The sequence below is a fragment of the Carcharodon carcharias genome, chromosome 19, assembly GCF_017639515.1.
Source record: "Carcharodon carcharias isolate sCarCar2 chromosome 19, sCarCar2.pri, whole genome shotgun sequence".
NCBI classification, from domain to species: Eukaryota; Metazoa; Chordata; class Chondrichthyes; order Lamniformes; family Lamnidae; genus Carcharodon; species Carcharodon carcharias.
The window spans coordinates 136,699-150,252 of NC_054485.1; the positions used below are offsets into that span (position 1 = coordinate 136,699).

At 42.1% G+C, this 13,554-nt stretch overlaps 1 protein-coding gene across 2 annotated transcripts in view; it reads left to right on the forward strand.

The window, feature by feature from the left end:
- The window catches only part of tmem39b (transmembrane protein 39B), a 115,754-nt gene that overhangs the window by 66,892 nt on the left and 35,308 nt on the right, over positions 1 to 13,554 (forward strand). For both annotated transcript variants that reach the window (XM_041212089.1, XM_041212088.1), the window contains exons 5-6: positions 1,162 to 1,316; positions 2,659 to 2,995. In XM_041212089.1, coding sequence (XP_041068023.1) covers positions 1,162 to 1,316; positions 2,659 to 2,995 — 492 coding nt within the window. The remainder of the gene's footprint in view (positions 1 to 1,161; positions 1,317 to 2,658; positions 2,996 to 13,554) is intronic.

The window sequence follows — 13,554 nt, forward strand, 5'->3', positions numbered from 1 at the left end:
GGCCAATTATTTACCTTCGCTACTGTTACCAGGAATAAAAGAGACTTTAACCAGGTTTCTTTCAATAAACTCAGTATGATTGATTTATTATAAAACAAAAGTTTTTAAAACAATTCCAAGAACTGGTACACTCACAATTGTACCCTAGAAGTATAACTATCTATCCATTTTTAAAAATACCCACTATACGGACGCATGTACGCGCACGCGCACACGCTCACAAACAAGCAAAGACCAAACAGATTGGACCTCTGCAATGATGGGCTTTGGAGGTTAGGCTTTATAAAATAAAGAATAAAGTTTGCAGGGTTTCGATGCTGTTGATCTGGAGCTCCCTCGTGTGAAGATGGGCGGCTGGTTCCAGTAGATGTCTGGAGGTTCTCAGCAACAGAGCTTTGGCATGGAGGAAAGTATAGAGCTGGATCAATTCGCCTCAGCTTTTCAAGTTTCCAAATGGAAACAAGTTGTACTCAGATGAGGGTTCCCTGGCTGCAGGGAACCATGATAACCACATGGAATTTTAGGCAAGGCAGGGAGAGAGCGAATTCGGGAAGCCTTCATTTTCGGCCTATTCCCCAAAAAACAGTACAAAACAGCAGGTTCAAAACGTAAAGCTTGCCTCTGTCGTGTGATTCCCAGTAAATCACTAGCCTTTGCCTTTAACAGTTTCTTCCCCATCAATTAAAGTGATTGTAGTTTAAAACAAACAAACAGCTCTTCCCCTTCAAGTACCATGCTGGCCAGGCAATTTCTAAGAAAAGGCATGGTTGTTGACAGTTCCGAGGCGAATTTATGACCCTTCCAAAAAAATTTCCAGGTCTGATTCCAAGTGTCCAGGTAATGCAATGTCTTTCCATATTTTAAAAGAAAAATATGGTTTTGAACGCTATGATTCAAACAGCTTCATTTGGCCATGAGGGCAGGTGATGTGGAAATGGACATGCTAAAAATAAAGGTGCAGATTGAGATTTTATGCAGATTAGCATTTTAGCTAATTGAATATTGAGTGACAGTTTGGAGCCTTAAATTGATGATGCTCATGTCTGTACTTACCCAAAGTTATAATTTCAATAAAATGGTCATGATCAATAAGGACAAAATGCAACCAATGTTCTGCTTTTCAATTCTTGCTTCACTGCTTCTTTCTGTTTTATTTTTCAGGCCTCTCATGGTGGTAAAATCTCAGTACCACAGTCTGTCATTTGTGTGACCACTCGATTTGTAGTTCTGACTGGAACAGGATGGAGTCTGTGCCGATCACTCATTTACCTTTTCCGAACATATTCTTTTTTGAACTTATTGTTCCTGTGTTATCCGTAAGTTGCCGATTTCTGAAGATTTACTGTTATTTCACAAAAAAGTAACCTAATTTAGAACAAGTACTGGCATTCATATAGCATTTTCCATGCTGGAAAGACATCCCAGAGCGAGTAACAAATTAGAATACGAAACAGATCAAGATGTTCAGAAAAAAATCGTTACAATTAAGTTACATGCATCGGATTAAAATGGGTTGAAAAGCATTGGACTTTATGTTATGGTAAATGAACTTTTGTTTTCAACACCTTGTATTTATATAATACCTTTAATGTAAAATGCACCACAGGAGTGTTATCAAACATGGATGAATTACATTCAATAGTCAAAATTTATAGGACTTTTTTTAAGTACTACAATGTAGTAATTCAAAGTAATGCAATGTGTTTTCATTCAAAAAATAAAACAGAAATCGGAAATAAATTAGACAGTGAGGTGCTATATAATGGAAATAGGAGTGATTGGTGTTGAGCTTTCCAGCGATGGTTCATGTCTGTAGTTGAATTTGGAATGAAGGAAAGGCAGGGAACTTGGATGATAGCCGCCACATTCAGAAAATGATTTGAAAAGGTTTTGCCCTTGAAGTGCTAGAATTCCATTCCCCTGTGTTTCAAATTTGAGGCTCCACAAATTGAAAGCTGTCATTTGTATGCCTGAAAATTAGTACCTTTCTGGCTGATGTAATTTGTCAAATTGCTACAATGCAAATTTGATTCAGGTGGGTGAGAGTGACATCTACAGCAATTTCCAGATTTTCTCAAAAGATATCCAGTTTTGCCATTCTTAATCTGCACCCCTATTTTAGTATCCAGGTTTTTAAAGCAGTGTTTTCAGAAGGCTACTTTAGTTTAATGATAACAGTACATTTCCAAACACTATGTGATCTTTCTCTATTACCCCAAATTCTTCAGCAAAACAGAGACCTATTTTGTTTCCTGCTTCACTATGTGTACATAACAATTGCTGTCCTGGACCTAAGCACTTCCGCCTCACCACCCATCTCTTCACTGTTTCACTCTTACTTCCTCCACCTCCTCCTTTCCTTTGCTCGTGTCAATTTTCTAACCCCCACAACTATTCTTTTTCTCTCTACAACATAGGCTCTTATTCCCTCCTGGGCTAGCTCACAGCTTTCTCTTGCCTTAATTTGACCCACCAGTGCACATATCATTGGCTCTACTCCAGAAGGCACCCTCATTGCATAATGGCCATATTTCAGTTGCATGGTGTGACCAGGCTTCTGCCATAAACTGATTTTCTTGTGTATGAATTGGTGAAAAATTAATGATGATAAATTTTGCGATGAAATGATAGAGGACATATCATGCTTATTGTTTGCAGGTTTGGAATATACATACCTTTCTTTCGACTGAATTATGATCCAAAGAAGTCAAATCTTCCACCATCTGTGGCTAACATAGGCCCCAATGAGACAGGAACAGCTGTTGGAAGAAGTAAAGACTATTTAACAGTTTTAAAGGAAACCTGGAAACATCATACTAGTCAGATGTACAGCATAAACACTATGCCAACCCATGCATGCTGCTTGTCTCCAGACTTGATTAGAAACGAAGTGGAACATCTGAAAATGGATTTCAACTGGCGCATAAAGGAAGTTCTGGTCAATGCAATGCTGAGTGCATATTACATAGCCTTTGTTCCTGTTTGGTTTATAAAGGTAAGTGTTGCGGACAAGGGGTGGGTGGGGGTGGGGTTCATTTAAATCACACCAACTTCTCCTCTCAACACCCGTCCATAAAGAGAAAGGTGTTTTTGATTTGCTTCCTCCTTTATAACTGGTGATATGTTTTCAAACCGCTCATCTTTGGTGTGATCCAATTTTCTATTAATAACACCACAGCAAACGCAAGGTAGGGTGAACTCAAAGGGTTAGTTTATTTGCACACACTCATGTGGGAGGAGGGTAGCAACATTATCTCCTTTTCACTCATACAGTAAAAGAGATATAGAGAAAAGAAAGATATACAAAGCAGAGGTCACACAGAAAAGAAATATTGCTTCATGTGAGTCCGGAGCCCAAAATCAACGTCCAATGAGATATTCCTTCATGGAGGTTGGTGAGCTGAAAATCGATGCAATATAATTCACTTTTCTGGTGGTGTTGACTTCACACGATGAGATAGGCAGGCAGAGATGAATCAGTCTTGTAGCGATGGTACAGAAGCTCCAGTAGAAACATTGTAGATGGGGCCAGGTATTCAATCTGGGCAGAGCTTCTTTTCTGTGGTGCTGTTGGTTAAGATGGTAAAATGGCAGACTGAAAATTTGCAGCACAGCAAGGCAATATTACTGGTTACACAAGCTAGAGGTCCATGTTACATGACTCCCACCTTTCCACATTGTCTTTGACAAGGGATGTGTGTTCCTCATCTGGGCCTCTGGGATTATTAAATGCCTCAACCATTAAGAATTGAAAGGAAGGTTGCAGGGACCTTTTGTCCCAGTTGACAAATGTGATGTGAGAAGAAACTTATTCACACAACGAGTGGTTCGGGTCTGGAATGTACCGCTTGAAAGTGTGGTGGAGTCAGGTTCAATTGAGACATTCAAGAGGGTATTAAATGATTATCTCATTAGAAACAATGTGCAGGGGTATGGGGAAAAGGTAGGGCAATGGCACTAGATCATAATGTTTATCCAACAGGGGGCGGTAGTGAGAAGTGACTGAGAAGCATTCTGGAAGAAGTCAGCATAGTCACCGCAACTCAGAAGGGGATCGAGGAGGACTCAGGCAGGTAGTGCAGGAGTCCCCTGTGGTCATCCCCCTCTCTAACAGATATACTGCTTTGGATACTGTTGGGGGGAATGGCCTCTCAGGGGAAAGCAGCAACAGCCAAGTTCATGGCACCATGGGTGGCTCTGCTGCTCAGAGGGGCGGGTGGAAAACAAGTGGCAGGGCTATAGTGATAGGGGATTCAATAGTTAGGGGCACAGACAGACGCTTCTGTGGCTGCAAACGTGAATCAAAGATGGCATGTTGCCTCCCTGGTGCCAGGGTCCAGGATGTCACGGAGCGGCTGCAGGACATTCTGGGGAGGGAGAGTAAGCAGCATTGGTACCAACGACATAGGTAAACTAAGGGATGAGGACCTGCAAGCTCAGTACAGGAAGTTAGGAGATATTTTAAAATACAGGACCTCAAATGTAGTAATCTCAGGAGTACTCCCAGTTCCACATGCTAGCGAGAGCAGGAATAAGAGGATAGACCAAATGAACACGTGGTTGGAGAGACGATGTAGCCGGAAGGGATTCAGATTCTTGAGGCACTGGGACCGGTTCTGGGGAAGGTGGGACCTGTACAAACTGGATGGGCTGCACCCAGGCAGAGCTGGGACCAGTGTCCTTGTGGGGGCTTTTGCTAGTTCTGTTGGGGAGTATTTAAACTAGTGTGGCAGGGGGATAGGATCCCAGGAGTAGGATCAGATAATCAGATTCAGATCAGAAAAATGGAGGTAGAACATTAGCTAGGGACGTTGTGATAGACATGGAGTTACAGGACAAGTAAAGTTTACAAAATGTCCAGCAAGGGAAATTGACGGGATTAAACTGTTTATACTTCAATGCAAGGAGTTTTACAAACAAGGAAGATGAGTTAAGGGTACAGGTAGACACATGGCAGCAGGATATCGTTCCTATAACGGAGACCTGGCTAAAGGAGGGACAAAACTGGCAGCTAAACATCCCTGGTTATAGAGCCTTCAGACAGGATAGAGTAGTAGATAAAAAAGGAGGGGGGGTGGTGGTAGCACTAATGGTTAAAGAATCTATTCCAGTTGTGAGAAAGGATGATATACTAAATGGGTCAACAAACGAGGCTTTATGGATTGAGCTTAGAAATAAAAAAGGGGCAGTCACACTATTGGGAGTATACTAAAGACCCCCAAATAGTGAAAGGGAGGTAGAAGAACAAATATGTAGGCAAATTTCTGCTTGTAGGAATAAGAGGGCAATAATAGTAGGAGACTTCAACTATCCTAATATCAACTGGGATTGAAACAATATAAGGGGCACTGAGGGAGAAAAATTCATGCAGTGTGTCCAGGAAAATTTTTTCAACCAATTAGTGACAAACCCAACAAGAGGAGATGCAATTCTAGACCTAATCTTGGGGAACAAAGAAGCACAAGTGGGTGAAGTGACAGTTGGTGATCATATCGGGGACAGTGATCACAATTCTGTTAGATTTAGCATTACCATGGAAAAGGACAGAGATAAAGCAGGAGTAAAAGTCTTGAACTGGGGGAAGACAAATTTTGCAGAAGTTTTCCTGTGCTGTACTTTTCTTTGTTCTTTATACATGAATAGGATGGGAATAGAGGCATACCGACCCCGGAAGTGCAAAATGTTTTAGGCAATATGATCGGCGCAGGCTTGGAGGGCCAAAGGGCCTGTTCCTGTGCTGTACTTTTCTTTGTTCTAAATGAGAAGGGCTGAGGTGGACTGGACAGCACTGCTGGAGGATAAAACGGTGGAAAACCAATGGGAAGCACTAAAAAGCGAGATCCTAATTGTACAAAGTAGACATGTGCCCTACAAAAATAAGAATGGTACTGCCAAATCTAAACCCCCCTGATTGGCTAGAGGAGTACAGGGGAAGATCAAACAGAAAAAGAAAGTGTATAATAGGCGCAACGAACTAAGCACTGCAGATAGCCTAGACGAATATAGGAAGTACAGGGACAAAGTAAGAAAGGAAATAAGGAAATCAAAGAGAGGGCATGAAAAAAGATTAGCAAGTAAAGTTAAAGATAACCCAAAGATGTTTTACCAGTACATTAATGCTAAAAGGTTAGTTAAGGAAAAAGTGGGGCCTATCAGAGATGAAGATGGAAACTTGTGTGTAGATGCAGAGGCTGTGGGAAGGGTTTTGAGTGAATATTTTGTCTCCATGTTTACAAAGGAAAGGGAGAATGTAGATAATAGTAGTCCAGGAGGAACACTGCGAGATATTGGACAGGATGGTCATAAAGAGAAAGGAAGTACTCGAAGGGTTGAAATCCTTGAAAGTTGATAAGACACCAGGGCCAGATGGATTGTTTCCGAGGCTGCTGGAGGAAGTCAGGGAGGAGATAGCAGATGCTCTGAGGATGATTTTCCAATCTTCACTAGATACAGGGGAGGTACCGGAGCACTGGAGAAATGCAACATAGTTCCATTGTTTAAAAAGGGATCAAAGGAAATGCCAAACAATTATAGGCCAGTTAGTCTTACATCGGTGGTGAGCAAATTAGTAGAATCAATCCTGAGAGATAGGATTAACTGTCATGTGGAAAGGCATGGACTAGTCCGGGATGGTCAGCCTGGATTTGTTAAAGGAAGGTCTTGCCTCACAAATTTGATTGAATTCTTTGAGGAAATGACAAGAAGGGTTGATGAAGGTAGTGCAGTGGATGTTGTGTACATAGATTTTAGCAAGGCATTTGACAAGGTCCCACATGGCAGATTGGTCAGGAAAGTAAAAGCCCATGGGATTCAGGGTAATGTGGAAAACTGGATAAAAGGTTGGCTTTGTAACAGAAAACAAAGGGTAATGGTCGATGGATGCCTTTGTGAATGGAAAGTTGGCTCAAGTGGTGTTCCATAGGGTTCGGTGTTGGGACCCTTGCTGTTTGTGTTATATATTAACGATTTGGACATGAACATGGGGGGCACGATTAGGAAATTTGCAGATGACACAAAGATTGGCCGAGTAGTGGATAGTGTAGAGGATAGTCATAATCTCCAAAATGATATAGATGGGTTGGTGGAGTGGGCGGTAAAGTGGCAGATGGATTTTAACATAGAGAAATGTGAGGTCATACATTTAGGGAGGTCAAATAGTGACAGGGATTACACAATAAATGGGAATATACTAAGAGGGATAGATGAAGTGAGAGATCTTGGCGTACAAGTACACAGGTCCCTGAAGACAGCAGTTCAAGTAGACAAGGTTGTAAAGAAGGCATTTGGAATGCTCTCCTTCACTGGCAGAGGTATAAAATATAAAAGTAAGGATATAATGTTGGAATTGTATAAAACACTATTGAGGCTACAACTGGAGTATCGTGTGCAGTTCTGGTCACCACATTACAGGAAGGACGTGATAGCTCTGGAGAGAGTGCAGAGGAGGTTTACTAGAATGTTGCCAGGGTTAGAAAAGTGTAGCTACGAGGAGAGACTGGACAGGTTGGGGTTATTTTCCTTAGAACAAAGAAGGCTGGAAGGTGACTTGATTGAGGTGCACAAAATTATGAGGGGAATAGATAGAGTGGACGAGATATAATTGTTTCCCTTGGTGGAGAATTCTAAAACCAGGGGGCATAGATTCAAGATAAGTGGCAGAAGGTGTAGGGGGGATATAAGGAAGAACTTTGTTACGCAGAGGATAGTGGCTGTCTGGAATTCACTGCCCAAGTTGATGGTAGAGGCAGAAACTCTAAACCCTTTTAAAAAGTACCTGGATCTGCACCTAACTATTGTAAACTGCAGGGCTATGGGCAGGATGCAGGAAGGTGGGATTAGAAAGAGCACCTGGGTGTCCTTGGGCTGGCATGGACAAGATGGACCGAATGGCCTCCTTCTGTGCTGTAACTTTTCTATGGTTTCTATGGAGAGCCAGTGCAGACACGATGAGCCGAGTGGCCTCCTGTGCCATTAAAATTCTGTGATTCTGATTCTGTGATTCAAACGAGCTGGCCAACCTGGGTTATGAAATGCAGATGACATTTGTATAGCTCTCTTTGAATTTGGTCTTTGCAGCCCACAGGGGGATTGTTAGTGTCTCTTCAGAGATAACGACGTGCAAATTTCTTCAATACTGGCATGGTAGCTCCTTTTGTTCAAGGGTCACATTGCTTCAACCATTTTAAAAGATCTTTGTCCAGTTTTTAAAATTTTAGAAATAGCCATGAGGATATCTATATTTTATAAAAAGTATACAGTGTGAGGTCTTTGTCTCCCCCCAATAGTAAGCAATAAATATAAAATGCAGTGAAGTCATTTCTGAAGTTGCTGTCTCGGCAGCTATTCAGGAAGCATTTGCTCCACTGGCAGTATTTGTTAACAATGGTCCACAACTTTTGTTGAGGATCAAAAAAAAATTGAAAATGAGGAGTACAAAATCTTAGGACCTTGGATGTAAATGTTGTTTTCATTTTCTGAAGTTAAGCTGCATTGTTAGTGCGTTAGTGCATGTTGCTTGCTAATATTTCACTAGAATCATAATGTACCTCAACCAACTTACTTTGTTTGTTTGGGTAATTACTCTTGGCAGTAGATGGTGAACAATATGGTGAGAGGGGAGAGCCAGGACCATCATAGCCCAGACAAATTCCATTTATGTATATTGTCAGCAAGGATCAATGGATGGGAATCAGGGGTAGAACCCTGATGTGTCTCTTGCCTTTGTTTCCTTTTTTAAATTCATTCATAGAATGTGAGTGCCGCTGGCTAGGCCAGCATTTATTGTCCACCCCTAAATGCCTTTGAGAAGCTGATGGTGAGCTGCCTTCTTGAAGTACTGCAGTCCATCCGGTGTAGGCACACCCACAGTGCTGTTAGAGAGGGAGTTCAAGGATTGTGACCCAGTTCCTTGGAGGCATTGAAAATAGTTGCAGCATTTGTGACTGCCTTGGGTGAAATCACCTAACTCCCCCAAAAACTACAGACCTTCCTGCACTATGCCACACAAATTTATTTCTTCAACCAGCTTAGATATTGGGTGGCTCCCATTAAAATTAGAAAGAATAGTTGCTTATTGGAACATACCAAAACTAAATAGTGAATACATATAGTCATTCTATTACACTGTTAAAAGTAAATCTTCATCACTGGAAATTAGTCTTCTGAACTCAACTATCTTCTGATATATGGTGTAAGTAGACAAAACAGAATTATGAGCAACATCTTTGCAATGTAACTTTGTCACCTTTTTTGATTAATGCTTTCTGTAGTTGGATGGATTTGAGCTCAGTCACAGAGGGTTTTGAATACTGTTAAATAGTGGTTCATTATCACGGAATTATAGAACAGTACAGCACAGAATGAGGCCATTCGACCCATTGAGTCTTTGTCAACTCTTGAAAATGAACCCAGTTATTCCAACTCCCCTGTTTAATGCTCGTGAGTACCGAGAAATCTTTTCAGCTTTCAAAATATAATTTTGTATTTAAATCCAATAATATGAAGCCTGATTGTAGGCTTCTAATGCTCATAGACATTTACAGCATAGAAGAAGGCCATTTGGCCCATCGTGGTCAACAAGGATCTGACTACAGATTTTCCCATTTTCCAGCGCTTGGCCCATTGCCCTGGAGGCTATGGCAACGCAAGTGAATATCCAGAGTGATATTCTTAAATGTTATGAGAGTTTCTGACTCAACCACCCTCTCAGGCAGTGAATTCCAACTCCCACCACCCTCTGGGTGAAAATATTTCTCCTCAATTCCCTTATTAGCTTTCTAGTCTCACCTTAAATCACTGCCCCCTGGTTATTGACCCCACTACTAATGGAAAAATTGCCTTCCTATCCATCCTATCTATGTCCCTCATAATCTTATACACCTCTATTAGATCCCCTCTCAACCTTCACTGCTCCAAGGAAAACAACCCCAGCCTATCCAATCTTTCCTCATAGTCCTGACCCCCCAGCCCAGGCAGCATCCTGGTGAATCTACTCTGCACCCTCTCCAGTGCAATCACACCCTCCCTATAGTGTGGTGACTAGAACGGCGTGCAGAACTCCAGTTGTGGCCTAACCAGCATTTTATACAGTTCCAACATAACCTCCCTGCTGTTGTATTCTATGCCTCGGCTAATAAAGGCAGGTATCCCACATGCCTTCTTAACCACCTTGTCTGTCTGCCCTGCTACCTTCAGGGATCTGTTGATATGCACACCAATGTCCCTCTGATCTTCAATACTTTCCTGGGTCCTACCATTCACAGTGTAATCCCTTGCCTTGTTAGTCATCCCCAAGTGCATTACCTCACACTTCTCCGGGTTGAATTCCATTTGCCACTGCTCTGCCCACCTGACCAGTCCATTGATATCCTCCTGCAGTTTACGGCTATCCTCCTCACTATTTACCACCCTGCGTCACCTGTGAACTACTTGATCATACCCACTACATTTAAACTCAAATTATTTATGTACACCACAAACTGTAAGGGCCTCAGCACCAAGCCCTATGAAACCCCACTGGAAACAGACTTCCAGTCGCAGAAACATCCCTCTACCATCACTCTCTGCTTCCTGCCTCTCAGCCAACTTTGGATCCAATATGCCATTTTGCCTTGGATTCCATGGGCTCTTACTCTCTTGGCCGGTCTGCCATGAGGCACCTTATCAAAAGCCTTGTTAAAGTCCATGTAGGCCACATCAAATGCATTACCCTCATCAACACTCCTGGTTACCTCTTCAAAAAATTCGATCAAATTTGTCAAACACGACCTTCCCTTAACAGAGCCATACTGACTATCCCTGATTAATCCATGTCTCTCCAAGTGCAGATCTATTCTGTCCTTTAGTATTCTTTCTAGTAACTTCCCCACCACCGAGGTTAGGCTGACTGGCCTGTAATTTCCTGGTCTGTCTCTTCCTCCCTGTTTTAATAATGGACAACGTTAGCAGTCCTCCAGTCCTCTGGCACCTCACTTGTGGCCAGAGAGGATTTGAAAATTACTGCCAGGGCCCCTGATATCTCTTCCCTTGCTTCCCTCAACATCCTGGGATACATCTCATCCAGGCCTGCGGATTTATCCACTTTTAAGGACGCTAAACCTGCTAGTACCTCCTGTCTCACTATGTTAATTTCCTCTAATATTTCACAGTCCTCCACCCTGATGTCTATACCTGCGTCATCCTTTTCCATTGTGAAGACCAACGCAGAGTATTAATTGAGGACTGTACCCACATCTTCGTGGTCCATGCACAGATTACCTCTATGGTCCCTAATTGGCCCTACTCTTTCCCTAGTTATTCCTTTGCTCTTTATATATTAAAAATACTCCTTTGGGTTTTCCTTTATTCTGCCCACCAATGCTTTCTCCTGCACTTTCTTAGCTTTCCTAATTTCCCTTTAAAGTTCCTCCTGCACTTTTTATACTCCTTTAGGGACTCTGTCATATCGAGCCTTCGGGTTCTGCCATAAGCTTCTCTTTTTATCTTAATCCTAACCTTTATGGCCCTTGACATCCAGGGTTCTCCGGACTTGGTCCCCCGCTTTGTCTTTACGGGAACATATTTGCCCTGTACTCTCGCTATTTCTTCCTTGAATGCCTCCCACTGCTCTGACAGTTTTATCTGCAAGGAGCTGCTCCCAGTCCACTTGGGCCAAATCGTATCTCATCTCAGTAAAGTTAGCCTTTCCCCAGTTTAGAACTTTTATTCCCGGCCCAACTTTATCCTTTTCCATAACTATCCTAAATCTAACTGAGTTATGGTCACTCTGTCCGAAATGCTCCCCTACTGAAACGCCTTCCACCTGCCCGGGTTCATTTCCGAATATTAGGTCCAGAATTCCCCCTCCCTTGTTGGGCTTTCTATGTACTGGCTAAAAAAGTTCTCCTGGATGCAACTTAATTTTGCTCCCTCCCTAACTTGCGCACTAAAACTATCACAGTGAATATTTGGGTTGTTAAAATCCCCTACTATTACTAACTTATTAATCTTACACTTCTCTGAAATTTGAATACTTATTTGATCCTCTATCTCTCCCTGACTGTTTGGGGGCCTATAGTCCACACCCAATAGCATGTTTGTCCCTTTTGTGTTTTTCACTTCTACCCATATAGCCTCATTTGATGATCCTTCCAGGATATCATCACTCCTCACAACTATAATTGTATCCTTGATCAATATTGTTATCTCCCCACCCACTACCATACATTCAGCCCTTCCATCCAAGTCATTAACACAGATTGTAAATAGTTGAGACCCCAGCTCTGACCCCCATGGCACTCCACTGGTTACAGCTTGCCAACCCGAAAATGGCTCATTTATCCCAACTCTCTGCTTCCTGTTAGATAACCAATTCTTTATCCGTGCCAATATATTACCCTCCTACACCATGAGCTCTTATTTTATGTAGATGGAGACTACTCTATCAGAGACTTGAGCTGGACTGCACCTCTGGCTATCTTATAATTGAAAAAAAATCTTTCCTGTCCTTGTGATGGATAAGGAGCTATCCAGATCGTAATTTCTGGGAGAACGGTTTAGTGTAGGCATGGGAGTGGGGAGGGGAACCTTTAACACAGCTAAGTGGAGCGATTTTTTTTTAAACCACCCCTTCCTCCACTCCACCACCCCCCCCCCCCCCCCCCCCACCCACCATTCGTGGGATTATGGACATCGCTGGCAAGGCCAACATTTATTCCCTGTCCCTAATTATCCTTGAGAAAGTGGCAGTGAGCCACGTTTTTGATCTACTGTAGTCTTTGAGAGATAGGAACACCTACAGTGCTGTTAGTGAGGGAGTTCCAGGATTTTGACCCATGACAGTGAAGGCACAGCGATATAATTTCAAGTCAGGATGTGTGTAGGAAAAGTGCATTTAAAATAATAAATGAGATGTATTGAATGAACTAATTAAATCTAAGGGTAAGGCCCCTAGTCTGGTGGATTGCATCCATGCATTTTAAAATAATCTAGGAAAGAGATAGCACAGGCTTTATTGAAAATAGTTAATAATTTGTTCGAAAAAGGTGTATTGTGTTATGAAGCTGGACTTAACAAAGGGGTTATGTTTTAAAATGTCCCCTTTAACTTAAGGTAAAATTGATAAGTCTAGAAGCTCCCCAACCGATGTGATCTAGCATGGGGGAGAAACTCAAACAGAAACCTATTAAAATTAAGTGACAGTTTTCACACCTTGACACTGTAATTCATAGAAAAAGAACAGCTGCTTTTTGAGATACAGGGAAAGATAAGGCAGATACTATTGAAGAGAAACAAAACAGCTACTGCTGTGGAGAAGCAGAAATACTTTTGTGTTAACAACCAAGCTGGATGCTTGTAAGAATTTGTTTACTGCTTGAAAGGAAGGGGACAGAACAGACTGGCCTTTTGGAGATTTAAGGAACAAGGAGTCACTGAGGTGGGCCTTACTGGTGAAAATCAGATCTGGAAGACTCAGGCTGAGTGGAGCGATGTTCAAGGACATGGGAAGTTTTGACCTGGTGTGGCAAGGAGAAATAAGCTTGCAAGAGAACTGAGAGTTGCTTTGTAATTGTTTCT